The 15,175-nt window shown below is 41.6% G+C and overlaps 1 protein-coding gene and 1 pseudogene across 1 annotated transcript in view; one reads left to right on the top strand and one right to left on the bottom strand.

Annotated features, from left to right (window-relative positions):
• The window catches only part of RAD54L2 (RAD54 like 2), a 73,165-nt gene that overhangs the window by 33,345 nt on the left and 24,645 nt on the right, over positions 1-15,175 (top strand). Inside the window, exons 2-4 of the mRNA XM_021695224.2 lie at positions 12,057-12,258; positions 14,305-14,444; positions 15,055-15,171. Coding sequence (XP_021550899.1) covers positions 12,057-12,258; positions 14,305-14,444; positions 15,055-15,171 — 459 coding nt within the window. The remainder of the gene's footprint in view (positions 1-12,056; positions 12,259-14,304; positions 14,445-15,054; positions 15,172-15,175) is intronic.
• Positions 4,906-5,116, bottom strand: LOC110585030 (annotated as a pseudogene).

Here is a 15,175-nt window from a genome sequence, read left to right as displayed (position 1 = left end):
ATACTACCCAGTGCTCAGTATGTCACGTGCCCTTCTTAATGTCTATCACCCAGTTACCCCAATCCCCCCTCCCCCCACCTCCCCTCCAGCAGCCCTCAGTTTGTTTCCTATGATTAAGAGTCTCTTATGGTTTGTCTCCCTCTCTGGTTTCATCTTGTTCTATTTTTTCCTATTTTCCCCTATGATCCTCTGTTTTGTTTCTTAAATTCCACATATCAGTGAGAATGGATTCTCTTCTTTTATATATTCTGATTATCTGGTGACATTATCCATCTTTTCATTTATTTTCTCCATTTCTTTTTTTTTTTTTTTTTTGGTTTTTTTTTTAAAGATTTTATTTATTTATTTGACAGAGAGAGACACAGCGAGAGAGGGAACACAAGCAGGGGGAGTGGGAGAGGGAGAAGCAGGCTTCCCGCCGAGCAGGGAGCCTGATGCGGGGCTCGATCCCAGGACCCTGGGATCATGACCTGAGCCGAAGGCAGACGCTTAACGACTGAGCCACCCAGGCGCCCCCATTTCTTTCTTTTTTTTACACATTTTATCAGTTGTTTTATTTTTTATTTTTTAGTATCTAGATCACCAGTGATTCTGGTTCTATTGTCTGTTTGTCCTTCTTAGTTTTTGATCATTTGATCTTGTCTCCTGGCATAGCTGGTAATTTTTCATTGAATGCTGGGCAGTGTGTATAGAAAGTTTTAGAGACTATGGATGATATCTTTAGAGAGGGTTTCCTTTTCCTCTCACATATAGTGAGAGGACACATATAGTGGGGCTGATCACCTTAATCCAGCAGGACAAAGTGCAATAAATGCTGATCATAGTTTAGAAGCCTTTGTTTACTTCTGGCACACCCCTGTTTCTAGAGTGTGGTCATCCCATAAGTTCCAACTGAGAGCCAAGATGTTCACTGGGACCATCTGCTCTGATGGTTCCTAAATTCTAATCCTTATCTTCTCTGCACCTCAAGATTGCAGAAACATCTGCTCTGCTTTTCAGTGGTATTCTGCTTAGCTTCTTAACCTCCCATCTCACTCAGCTTTAGAGTGAAGTAAATGGCTTGAATGGAAATGAACTGAGTTTTTGGCTCAGTTCTGCGTTTCCCCTTTTCACCAGGATTGTGGTCCCTCATGTCTTCAAGTTTTGTCTTTTTAGTCCAGTGAAATTGTCAAAAGTTCTTCTGGTTTCTTTGCTTATTAACAGCCCTCTGTTTGGGTGACTCTCAGCTTGCCCCAGCAACCAGACTTGGCGAAAGAGGGGAATAAATGGCAGTAGAATGCTGGGTCATCTCTTCTTGATTTCCCTTTCTCTGGAATCTCGTCCCTTCTACTTCTGGTCCTCTCAGCATCTCTTCAGTGCCTTCAAAAGGCTTTGTTGTTGTTGCTCTTGTTGTTTTTTAATTTGATAACGTATTTCCAGCTATTCTTAGGGCAAGCATTGGTTTGCCTCAGGCTATTCCACCTTAGCTGGAAGCAGAAGCAGCAAGCCAACATTTAAAAATATGTATATATTCTTATTGAGGTATAAGTCACCATTTTGAAGTGTACAATTCAATGATTTTTAGTATATCAAGGTTGTTGAACCATCAACACTGTCTAATTTCAGAACATGTTCATCACCCCAAAAAGAAAACCCCCTTATCCATAAGCAGTCACTCCCATTATCCTCTCTCTCAGTCCCTGGCAACCACTATCCCATACTTCTGTCTGTAGAGATTTACTTGTTCTGGACATTTCTATGAATGGAATTATACAATATGAGGCCTTTTGTGTCAGACTTCTTTAACTTAGCATAATGACTAAGTCAACTGTGTGTGTTAAAATATATGTAACATACAATTTACCATTTTAGCCATTTTCATTTTTTATTTTTTAAGTAGGCTCCATGCCCAGTGTGGAGTCCAATGCAGGGCTTGAACTCATGACCCTGAGATTGAGACCGGAGCTGAGATCAAGAGTCAGATGAACAACCAACTAAGCCACCCAGGCACCCTATTTTAGCCATCTTAAAGTGTAGAATTTAGTGGCATTAAGTAAATTTACATTGTTCTGTGACCATCACCACTGTGCATCACCAAAACTTTTTCATCATCCCATATTGAAACGCTATACCCGTTAAACCATCACTCCATTACTTTTTCTTCCTAGCCCTTGGGAACCACCATTCTGCTTTTTGTCTTTATGATTTTAACTACCTTAAGTACCTCATATAGATGGAATCATATAGTATTTGTCCTTTTGTGACTGAACTACTTCACTTAACATAATGTCCTCAAGATTCACTCATGCTGTAGTGTGTATTAGAATTTCCTTCCTTTTTAAGGCTGTATACTATTCCATTATGTGCATATATCACATTTTGCTTATCCCTTCATCCATCAGTGGATACTTAGGTTGTTTCCACATCTTAGCTATTAAAAATAATGATGCTATGAAAACGGCTGTATGTCATGTCAAGACCCTACTGTCAGTTCGAGTATATATCCAGAAGTGGAATGGCTGGATCATATGGCAATCCAGTATTTTAACTTTTTGAGGGGTTGCCATACTGTTTTCCATAGCAGCTTTGTCATTGTACATTCTTGCCAACAGCGCACAAGGGTTCCAATTTCTTCACATTCTTGCTAATGCTGGTTCTTTGTTTTTTTTTGGTAGTAGCCATCCTAAATGGCTGTGAGGTGATACATTATTGTAGTGTCAATTTACGTTTCCCTAATGATTAGTGATTTTATGCATCTTTTCAGTTGCTTATTGGCGATTTATAGATCTTCTTTGGAGAAATGTCTGTTTATATCCTTTGCCATTTTTGAATCAGTTTGGTTTTTGTTGTTGAGTCTTAGGAGTTCTTTATATATTCTGGATATTAATCCCTCATCAGATACATGGCTTGCAAATATTTACTCCCATTCCATGGGTTGTCTTTTCACTCTGTTGATAGTGTCTTTTCATGCCCACAATTTTAAGTTTTCATGAAGTCCAGTTTGTCTTTTTTTTTCTTTCTTTTGTTGCCTGTGCCTTTGGTTTCCTATCCAAGAGCTCATGCCAAATCCAGTGTCATCAAGTTTTCCTCTTACGTTTTCTTCTAAGTTTTATATAATTTTAGGTTTTACATTTAGGTGTTTGATCCATTTTGAGTTAATTTTTGTATATGGTGTAGGGTAAGGGTCCAGTTTCATTCTTCTGCATGTGGATATTTGGTTTTCCCAGCACTGCTTGCTGAAGAGACTGTCCTTTTCCTGTGAATGGTATTGGCACTCTTGTTGAAAATCCTTTGACCATATATGTGAGGGTTTATTTCTGTGCTGTCTGTCCTATTTTATTGGTGTATATGGCTGTCTTTATGCTAGTTCCACGTTGTTTTGATCACTGTAGCTTCATAGTTTTGAAATCAGGAAGTGTATGTCCTCCTTTGTTCTTTTTCAAAATTGTTTTGGCCTGTTTTTATAAACAGAATTGTGCTGGAACACAGCTGTCCTTGTTCACTTATATGTTTATGTATGGCTGCTTTTGAGCTACTCTGGTAAAGGTGAGTAGTTACAACAGAGACCTATGACCCACAAAACCTGAAGTGTTTGCTATCAGGCTTTTTATTTATTTATTTTTTTTTTATTTTTATTTATTTATTTTTTTTAAAGATTTTATTTATTTATTTGAGACAGAGAGAATGAGAGAGAGCGAGCACATGAGGGGGGGGAGGGTCAGAGGGAGAAGCAGGCTCCCTGCCGAGCAGGGAGCCCGATGCGGGACTCGATCCCAGGACTCCAGGATCATGACCTGAGCCGAAGGCAGTCGCTTAACCGACTGAGCCACCCAGGTGCCCCAGGCTTTTTATAGAAAAAGTTTACCAATATCTGAACATTTAAACTCTTTGCTCATTTCCCCAACTGTAGTGGATTGTACCACAAATAAGTAAGTCAAAAGGAAAAGTAATTTGTACAAAGATATTTATGCCACTAAAGATACAAATAAAAACTAAGAAAGAGCCTGAATGACAAAGCATTCTGTGATTTACTGGTAGCCTGCCATTAAAATGATGAGTATGTGGACTATGTCAAAGAAATATTTATATGTATGTAACATGACCAAAACAACACAAAATGATGTATACTCATTGGTTAACAGTATAAACTATGCAAATGTATATTAACAAATGTGGAAAAGTTGAGATCTAAATAGGTTAGAGATTAGTGTTTATTATATTTTATCTTCTGTTAAGACTTCTAAAATTAAAATAGTCGTGAAGTTTTATTCTGGAAAATCTCAAATGAAATAGAAAAAGAGACAATAGTAAAATGAACCCTGTATTTCCAGTAGTCTCTTCAATAGTTGTGAATACAAGGCTAGTCTTGTTTCATTTGTTCTCCCCAACCTTGGATTATTTGGAAGTAGATCCTTAATGTTGTAACATTTTATCTGTAAACTTCAGAATGTATTTACTCTATCTTCTAACATTAAAGTCCTAGAAACAAAACCAAAAATAAACACAATACCATTATCACACTTAAATATTTTAAATCAGTAATTCCTTAAATCATGAACTATCCAGATAATCCCTGATTATCTTTTAAAGATTATTTTTATTGTTATTTCATTAAAATCCCTACAAATTCCACATTTAGTTCATTTGTCTTTTAAATCTCTTTAATCTGAGCTTTTCTTACCTCTTTTTCATTTTCTTTTTTTCCTTGCAACTTATTTGCAGAAGAAGAGGATTCACTTGTTACTGTAGTTTCATACATTTCTAGATTTTGCTGAATGCATCCTTGTTGTCTTGCTTAACAAATTTAACATAATTCTTTTGTTTTCTGAAAATCATGGTTATTATCTTTATTACATTGTCAGCTGATTCAAATACATCAATACACTGTCAGCTGGTTTTTTGCTTGGAAAGCAGCTACCTGGATGTTTAACCACGTCTTGGTGTCTCAGCTAAGAATGCCTCAGTTCGCCTGGAAATCCACCACAGGTACTGGCTGCTGCTGAAATCACTTTGGGTACAGATGACACTCTTGGTTGTTCAGTGAGGCTGTCCTTCTGTGTTTGACTTGGACTTCCACCTCTGGTATGTGCTGTCCTGTAGTCTATCTCAGGTGTAAGCGGTCCCTGGCCTGCTTCATCACACTGCTGGTTGCTCCTCAGAACAGAGTGCATACATCTCCAGTGGCCACTCCACTCTGTCAACATGGTCCTTTTTCCCTGTATTTTTGCAAACTGGTAGTGAGATCTCAAGGTGTGTTGAGATTCAAGTAATGTTTTGGCACACATACATAATAGTTGTGGTGTATGCATCCTATTGCATCACATCAGGAGGCATATGGTAAGACTTGGAATTCACTGAGCTTTGTTTATACAGATGGGATTGGGAAGGAAGAAGAGAGAGGGTCCTGGAAGTGTGTTTGTACCTTATACCCCCAACAAGTGAAACATAGAGATTTTTCTTTCAGTGTTCCTCGTTTGCCTAGTCATATTTGTCGTGGTGGTGTTCATAACTCATTCCTGAGAAGCTTATGTAAGTGTTCGTTGGTGTTTATATAACTCTAGTGATTGCTGCTCACAGCTGGCTCACGTGAAGGAGAAAGTTCAGGGGTATTTGCAACCAGATCTGATTCTATGATCCTGAATTTGGGTGGTAATAATCATTGACTTTTAAACCACATGTCTCTTTACCTCCTTGTTGACCCTTTTCTCTTTTTCCTTAGCGGCTTTTGGTGGATTATATTCCAGAAGTTTAGGGAGGGCTATTTTTGAAAGTTAAATTAATGATTTTGATTAGGTTGTAAATTCACATGGTTCATTATTCAGAAGATACAAAAGAGCATGCAGTAGAAAGTTACATTTTGACTTGGGGAAAAATTAATTATAGAAATTTTGAAATAATAGTTTATTATTAAGAATAGTTTAAGATGTGGTATATATTATAGTGTTATGTAAAAACCAGAAACGTCATAATAAGCATCATGAAGCAGCAATGAAGCACTTGTAAACCATTGACTTACATGACAACAAACTTTAAATATTAGTACATCTGTAAACTAAAGCTTTAACAAGCAAACAGTGTTGTTGAATCCAGAAGCTGAAGATTCATTCAAAGAATACTGGTTGGGGGGCGCCTGGGTGGCTCAGTCGTTAAGCGTCTGCCTTCGGCTCAGGTCATGATCCCGGAGCCCTGGGATCGAGCCCCACATCGGGCTCCCTGCTCAGCAGGAAGCCTGCTTCTCCCTCTCCCACTCCCCCTGCTTGTGTTCCCTCTCTCGCTGTCTCTCTGTCAAATAAATAAATAAAATCTTTAAAAAAAAAAAGAATACTGGTTGGTAAGGAGTTGGTTTAGACCTGTATCCTCTGTGTAAAGGGGAAACCTGTGTCTGAACTAAATGTACATGAGAATTGTATATACTATGATCATTTTAAAATTGCTACTGTACTTGGCCACATTCAACCATGAGTCAGTCAGGAATTCAAAGCTAGACCTTACAAGTTGGAATGTTTGATTGTGAATTTGTCTGTGATATTGAAAGGTTATCAGACTTTGTTCTTCCTTCTCCCAGAAACAGCCCACTCTGCAAGGCAGAAACCAGAAAAAGGAAATACAACAGTTGGCAACAAATTCCCACTGCCCAGTAGATGAAAATCAGACCCCTTGACCTGACATTCAAGGCCTGCCCTCTATACTCTGACTCTGTCCTATCTGCCTGCTTTCTAACCTTGCTTCCAACTGTTCCTCCAAGTGGTTACTCAATAAATTTGCTTGTGAAATAGAAACAAAAGGCCTTAAGGCCAGGAGAACATCAAATTTCATTATCCGAACCAGGTCAGAGGACCTAGCAAAACACCAAGTTGAGGTGTGCCAACCCAGCCTCAAGTGTAATTGTGTAGGGCAAGCTGCAGTATTGGTCAAGTAGCCATTTTGCAAGAGATATCCCCTCTTAGGGACTCTGCTGTCCAGCAACCTATTCCTTTGGGACGAAGAATATGATAGCCCCCCGCTTTATGAGGGAAGAATTGAGGGCTATAAGTTAGGAGAGAGGTGACAGTAATACTATGGGACAATGCCATGGAAGTATCAGCTCTTTGGAGGGGTGGGGGCCTGAAGCAATGGTAGTTCTTCTTAAGGAAAACAGAATTGCTAACCTTTCTTTCCTCATGTAGTGCTTCAGGTAGAAATAGGAGAGGACTGTTTGAGGGGAGGGTAGCCAGTCAGATTTGCTGAGAAGCTCCTTTGGAGCTTCTCTTTTAGTTCTCGTGTCTGGCTGGACACACAAAGCAGTAGCACCTTACTTTCTCTGTGGGTGGAAGATGTCCACAAGCCAAGGCTCATGTTGTGTTCCCAGTGCTTCTTGTCACCGTGGACTCTGCTGTCTTTGGGAGGCCTTTTGTAAAAGGCCTGCTGTGGATCCTGTGGTAACAGAGAAGGGACTGTGATGTTTTAACCTCTCGCTCCTGTTAATGGAATTGCATTGTCCCCTCATGAACATTTCTTGTCTGGTACCTCCCTTAGCCATTTCCCCTTTGCTCTTCAAAAAGCAAGGTGTCTACCTAAAACCCTTCAGTGGTCTCTCAGTGTGAGAGCCAAGGAAGCTGCTTCCACCGCTGCTGGGAGAGTGAATCACCCCGGGTACTTACATGTGTGTGTGTGCATTTGTGCACACATGTCCACACCACTACCCCCTTCCAGCCCCAAATTTTACATTGGCTACATTAGCTTCCTCTCCCCACCCAAACAGTTGTTAGTGGAATGTAGAAGGCTAAGAAGAAAGGGCCTTGGAACTAGTCCTCCCCTGGACAGGGATTGATGTCTGTGCAGCATGTAGGAAGGCTCTTGGGTCTACACCTTAGTCTGTCTTGGATGAGGGGCTCCTGGGGAGAGATAGGGAAGTGGTTGTTGGGTTGGAAGGCCCTTCGTGCTGCTGTTTTGCTTAATTAATTTTAGCCAGTATTGAACTGCATGTATTTTCTTAACTATTCCACCTTGTTTAAAGTATCTATTCCTTTTGCTTATGTTCCTGTATCTGCCTAGAATGTTCTTTCTTTCCTTTTACTAGTTGGTGCCTACTTATTATATTAGATTAAACCCACGTATCACCTCTCCCAAGGAGGACATGGGAGGACTAGACGAAGTGCTGGAACAATGCTCAGCGCATAGTAAACACCATATAAAACAGCTGCTGCTTTTCCTAGGACTACTACCCCCATGCCCAGCCCTAGGCAAGGCTGGATTGGGTGTCCTTTCCCCAAGTGTTGTTGTTGTTAGGTGCTCACCTCACGTGTTTCCCCATGTGGACCATTCCATTGTGCCTTGGTACAGGGCCTGGTACTCAAATTCTCCTGGTGTGTTAGGCTAGACTAAAAGGCAAGGGGCAGGAGAGGCAACAGTGGCTAGTTTGTGGTAGTCTCATGTGGAGAGGTTTAGAATGAAGATGTGGTCTGCAGTCTCATGTGGCTGGTTTGTGTGTGTGTGTGTGTGTGTGTGTGTGTACACGTGCATACATATGCACCTGCGTATTTGTAAGAAATGCTCATTTTGTGAGAACAATGCAGTTTGTGTCATTTCTGCTTCTCCTTTTGCTTTCTTATTTCTGATTTTTGATTAGAATATATAATATATGTAGAATATATAGTCAAAGTTTGAATTTTCCACATAAATAAATACTGCTACCCAGCATGGCTGAGTAAGCCCTGTAGCTTTGTTTGCTCCTAGACTGTTCAGTGTGGTTGGGAGTATGAAGTTTCATGGAGTGTGGCAGACCTGGGTTTAAAGAAGGATATTTTCCCTAAGAGAGATGTTGACACCCCCATTTTACAAATGTGGAGAACTAGGGCTCAGAAAAGTTGAACTCGTGAACATAGAGCTAGTAAGTAAGTGACAGCACCAGGATTGAACACTAGCACTGCCTGACCATGAAGCTCGTTCTGTTAACGGTCTTCTCCTGTTTTCCTGCTTTTTTCCTATTTACCCATAGGCAAGCTTTTTTTTTCTTTTTTTTTTTTTTTTTTTTTAACTTTTTAGGGCTTTGGTTTCTCAAATTTAGAATGAGGGGAGCAAAATTCACCTTGTAGTTATCATAAGAAAGAAAGGAGATAAGAAACCAAACTCATTCCTTATAGCTGGAATGGTAGTAGTCCTAGGAAAAGCAGCAGCTGTTTTATATGGTGTTTACCATGTGCATTGTTCCAGCACTTCATCTAGGCTGTCTCACATAACCATCTCCCCATTGTCAGGCTAAGGAATAGCATGACAGTTGTTATTCCCTTTGTATAATTGAGGAACAAATAAGGGACAGCTGGTGTCACACCCCAGAAGTCTGGTTTCAGTGTCCATAGTGAACCCCTATGCTTGGTTATCTCTCAGGAAATGTTAGTTCCCAACTCCATGCTGTTCTAGAACCTGACATCCATATGAAAGAGACCATAAGGAACCCACAGAGATAATAGGGGCTATACCAAACCACAGAAGATAAGCAGTGATAGAGTGTCTGGAACACTCATGATTCTGTGACTTGGCCACTGGCTGATGATACAGTCCATTTGTTATTTTTTGGTGATTAAGTGCATATGATGATGACCCATGATACGTCTTTCTTTGGGTTTGGGGACATCAGCTTACTGGTTCACTCATTGAAGTCTATGGCAGCACTGTCTCCCTTTAGCAAAGCCTACAGCGTTCAGTGTCTCTTACCCTATTGGCACCTGAGTCCATACTGATATAAACAAATGTTGAATATATAAATGAGGGAGAAGGGACAGATCTTCCTCACAGAAGAATTCCAAATAATGAATGTAGATGTAAAGAGGAAAATGGAAAACCACTATTAGAACACCATAGTAATAATTCCTCCTGGTAAGATCAACTAATGAATGTTAAAACGAGTGGGTAAATTTTAAGAAACTGGATATTTGCATTCTCAAAGCCTCACAGTTCCCTACCACCCCAAATATTTGCATGTGATTTTGACATATGTCCAGAAATTCTTTGATGCCCCCCTCTCAGGAAATAGTGTTTAATTCTCTTCCCCTTGAATGTGGGCTGGGCTTAGTGATTTGCTTCTAAAATATGGAAAGGGGAAAATAGTAATTTTACAGTGGAGAAATCTGGCAGACACCACTTTAAATAAGTGATGAAGGTTAACATCACCAGTAGTAAGTCATGTTGATAGCATGTATCCTGCCTGATAAGATGTGATGAGAAGGAAGGACACTTTACTTCTGTGGTATTCTTTCCCTGCAAAGCATAACTCCAGTCTGATCATGAGAAAACATCAGATGCTCAAATTAGGGGACAGTCTACAAAACACCTGACCAGTACTTTTAAAAAAACTGTCGAGGTCATGAAAGACAAGAATAGACTGAGAAACTGCCACAGTTTAGAGAGACTGAGACATGAGCGCTAGATGCAACATGATATCGTGGATGGAATCCTGTAGCAGAAAAAGGACATTAGCGGAAAACTGGTGAAATCCAAATAAAGTTTAAAGTTTAGTTAAAAACATGGGGTGCCTGTGTGGTGTGGTTGGTTGAGCGTCCAACTCTTGACTTCGGCTCAGGTTGTGATCTTGGGGTCATGGGATCGAACCCCACATCAGGCTCTGTGCTCAGCATGGAGTCTGCTTGAGATTCTCTCTCCCTCTCCCTCTGCCCACCCCCCACTCGTGCTCTCTCTAAAATAAATAAGCCAATCTTTAAAGTTTAGTTAAAAACAAACAAAAATCATCCCACCAAAACCCTAGGCTTCCTGAGTCCTTCCTGCCTGAGAGCGAAGTGGCATTGATCAGCCCATCTCAGTTATAGCATTTATATTCTAGCTTTACATTGCTCTTACCTTTGGGAAAGACTTTTTGGTTGTGTACTTCTTGTATCTGGGAGGCTCTGGTGGATTTGGAGATGGGCTTATGATTTATGTGACTGTCAAAGCCTGCCCATCACATAAACAGAATGCTGCTCGGCAGGCTGCGAAAGAGGGGTGTGCACTCGGACCCTGCTTTTCCAACCCCAGTCCTTGCCGGTGTTTGATGACACAAATGACATTCCCTCCACCAGGAATTTCCTCCTTTTTTCCCCCTCCTTAAGGCAGTACCTTTAGACATTCTCACCTTTCAAGGCTTCCCTTATATTTTACCTCTCATATAATTCCTTGTGTGATCACACCACAAAGTAATGTATTTCATATTCCTGTGACCCTAAGGCAATTATTCTTGATTTAGCGAATTATCTCTGGCTGGAAAAATGATGTCTTATATTTTTAAGTTCTTTAGGTCAGTTAGCCTGCCCTTCCTGTGGTGTTTAGCACACCTTGTTTTATTGTGTCTAGAAAACAAACAAGCTCCTTGCAAGGAAGAAGTCTTAAAAACATCCCTTGAAGCATCTTGGACAGTGTTTGCCATGTTGTAGGCCCTCACTGAATGGCCAGTGAATCAAAGGAGTGAACACTTTAAAACAATGAAAGTCGGGATATTCCCCTTGTTGGCAGATGAGACACAAGTGAGTGTGAGCTGTATTTGGAAACCTGTTTTCCCTTTCAGAACATTCTGAGGCCATGAAGCTTCCTCACTCTCCTCAGAGTGCTAAATTATAGCAAGAGTGATGGCTGTCATTTGTTGTGAGCCTACTCTGAAGCAGGCTTGGCTCTAGACATGCACACTATTTAGTCCTCATAACAACTCTGAAATGTAGGCATCACTATTCTCATTTTATAAATCAGTCTACTGAGATTCAGAGAGCTGTAAGTCACTTGCCTTAGCTTACCAGCTAATAAGTTGCTGAATTGAGATTGGAACGCAGGTGTGCCTGGCGTCAAAACCCACTTTTTGGGACGCCTGGGTGGCTCAGTCATTAAGCGTCTGCCTTCGGCTCAGGTCATGATCCCAGAGTCCTGGGATGGAGCCCCGCATCGGGCTCCCTGCTCAGCAGGGAGCCTGCTTCTCCCTCTCCCTCTGCCTGCTGCTCTGCCTACTTGTGCTCTCTATCTCTCCGTCAAATAAATAAATAAAATTAAAAAAACAAACAAACCTACTTTTCTCCCTGTAAAGGTCAGTTCCTGGCACCTCTCTCCCCTTGTCTTTTCAGACCCATCCCTGGAAGACATGTGTGGCACTGAGTGTGCCCAGCTGGAGGAAGATGGGCAGCGGCCACCGCGGTGCACTTCAACTACCTCATCTCAGTCTGAGCCTTCAGAGCAGCTTAGGCGCCACCAAGGCAAGAGCCTAGCCTCCGAGGACCCCAAAAAGAAGAGAGCTCAGAAGCCCTCCCACATGAGGAGAAACATACGGTGAGCTGTGCTCAGGGTGAGAGGAGAAGGGAAGGAGTAGAGGTATTACCTTCACTTGAAGGCTGTCAGTAGCAGGACTGGTTTGAGCAGGGGAGTCTGCTCAAAGAAGAAAAGTGTAAGCTGTGTGCCCCGATTAACAGTGGAGATGCAGCTCAGGATCACCTCAGGCTGTCAGAGGTTGTGGGGCAAATGTGGCAGGCGCTCAGGCTGTGCTGGGGAGTCTCCTACTCTCTGGAGGCCCTGGGGGCAGCCCAAGGATGATAGGTTGTTCTGGTTGGACTCTGTTTTTTCCTTTATTTTTCCCTTAGGTTTCAAAACAGGAGGAGATAAAAGAAGTTGAATTCTCATTTTCTTTAGAGCTCAACTTTGGTTGGCAGGGGACTGTCTGGTCCAAAGCAGGGCTTTTTCCTTGAGCTAAGTGAATGGCAGATGTGAGCTTCCTTAACTGTCCAAATCCCCCACAACCCTTCCTTCTGCTACAGCCCTTCTTTTGCTACTGAAAGGAGATCAATGTGGGGTGCCTGGGTGGCTCAGTCATTAAGCGTCTGCCTTCAGCTCAGGTCATGATCCCAGGGTTCTGGGATCGAGCCCCACATCAGGCTTCCTGCTCAGTGGGAAGCCTGCTTCTCCCTGTCCCACTCCCCTGCTTGTATTCCCTCTCTTGCTGTGTCTCTCTGTCAAATAAATAAAATCTTTAAAAAAAAAAAAGAAAGAAAGAAAGGAGATCAATGAGGTCTTTTTCTCCTAACCTCATCTATTTTTTGTGGGGTTTTTTGTTGTTGTTTTTTTTTAAAACATAATAGCTTAAAAATTTTACTCCTGGGGCGCCTGGGTGGCTCAGTTGGTTAAGCGACTGCCATCGGCTCAGGTCATGATCCTGGAGTCCTGGGATCAAGTCCCACATCGGGCTCCCTGCTCAGCAGGGAGTCTGCTTCTCCCTCTGACCCTCCCCCCCCTCATGTTCTCTCTATCTCATTCTCTCTCGCAAATAAATAAATAAAATTAAAAAAAAAAATTTTACTCCTGGATATTTACCCCAAAGACACAGATGTAGTGAAAAGAAGGGCCACATGCATCCCAATGTTCATAGCAGCAATGTCCGCAATAGCCAAACCGTGGGAAGAGCCGAGATGCCCTTCAACAGATGAATGGATAAAGAAGATGTGGTCCATATATACAATGGAATATTACTTAGCCATCAGAAAGGATGAATACCCAACTTTTACATCAACATGGATGGGACTGGAGGAGATTATGCTAAGTGAAATAGGTCAAGCAGAGAAAGTCAATTATCATATGATTTCACTTATTTGTGGAACATAAGGAATAGCATGGAGGACATTAGGAGAAGGAAGGGAAAAATGAAGGGAGGGAATAGGAGGGGGAGGTGAACCATGAGAGACTATGGCCTCTGAGAAACAAACTGAGGGTTCTAGAGGGGAGGGGGGTGGGGGGATGGGTTAGCCCCGTGATGGGTATTAAAGAGGGCACGTACTGCATGGAGCACTGGGTGTTATACGAAAACAATGAATCGTGGATCACCACATCAAAAACTAATGATGTATCATATGGTGACTAACATAACATAATAAAATAAAATAAATTGTATGGTGATTAACATAACATAATAAAATAAAATTAAAAAAAAGTTTTACTCAAAGTTTGGGAAATAAAGATGCAGAATCATCTATAATCCTACTTTCCCACATAACAACTCTATTTTTTAATACTGTTTTTCAACCTGATGAATCATGAATTACTCTGTTTTACTCTTGATCTGTTATGTGCAAAGATGAATCTTTAGGGGCATGTCTCAGGAAGTTAAATAATATGAAAAAATGTTAGCCCAGAATCACCTGAGCCTTGTAGTCTCCCCCACCTCTTTTTTTTTTTAAACCTTGCCTGTTGCATGGATGTGTGGGACTGATGGGGCTTCTCTTCCTCCTGCCTCAGATCTGTGAGCTCAGCAATGAGCTTTTTAGCTTGACATTACATTGCCCAAATCTCAAGTAAACCAACCCAAGTGCTCACTCTTGTAATGTTTAGAAAGCTGCTCCGGGAGGATCAGTTGGAGCCGGTTACCAAAGCAGCACAACAGGAAGAGTTGGAAAGAAGGAAACGCCTGGAGCAACAGAGGAAGGATTACGCCGCCCCCATTCCTACAGTTCCCCTGGAGTTCCTTCCCGGTAAGCAGTGGAGGTGGCGGGAAAGGCCCTGAAGTGTAGGGAGAAGAGGCCTTGGGCACACACAGTGGTGAGGGGCAGATCTGAAATAAGACTGTGGCCTCTCAGGAATCTTTTTGAGTCATTCAGTTTCTTAGGAGCAAATGATCAGAAACATCTAAAAATTTAAGATGGGTAAAAATGTACCCCTCAGGGGTCCCGGCTGGCTTAGTGGGTAGAGCATGAGACTCTTGGTCTCAGGGTTGTGAGTTCAAGCCCCACATTGAGCGTAGACTTTACTTAAAAAAAAAAAAAAGAAGTAATTGTGTGTGGGTTTTTTTTTTTTAATGTACTCCTTGGATCTTACTTGAATTTTTTCTACCATAACTTTGGATCTTAACATGCCAAGGGATTAGGATCTTTTCTAGTGGTCAGGTGGACACCAGGAGGTAAGAACCAGTAAAGACAAGGGAAGTTAGAAAGGGGACTGAGGTATTTGAGACACCCCTCTGCTTCTCTCCTCAGGGGATAGTCCCCTTGAGAGCAACAAAGGAAAAAGGCTGAAAAGTCATTTGGGGAGGTAGGTTTGAGCTAAATGTGGTTTTGACATTCCCTTCCATCTTTCCTTCCCTAGAGGAAATTGTCTTAAGAGCAAGCGATGGTCCGCAACTGCCTCCTCGGGTCCTGGCCCAGGAAGTCATTTGTTTGGACAGCAGCAGTGGCAGTGAGGATGAAAAAAGCAGTCGAGATGGTAA

This window comes from Neomonachus schauinslandi, chromosome 1 (genome assembly GCF_002201575.2).
Source record: "Neomonachus schauinslandi chromosome 1, ASM220157v2, whole genome shotgun sequence".
Classification (NCBI taxonomy): domain Eukaryota; kingdom Metazoa; phylum Chordata; class Mammalia; order Carnivora; family Phocidae; genus Neomonachus; species Neomonachus schauinslandi.
This window is presented reverse-complemented; position numbering and strand designations above follow the sequence as displayed.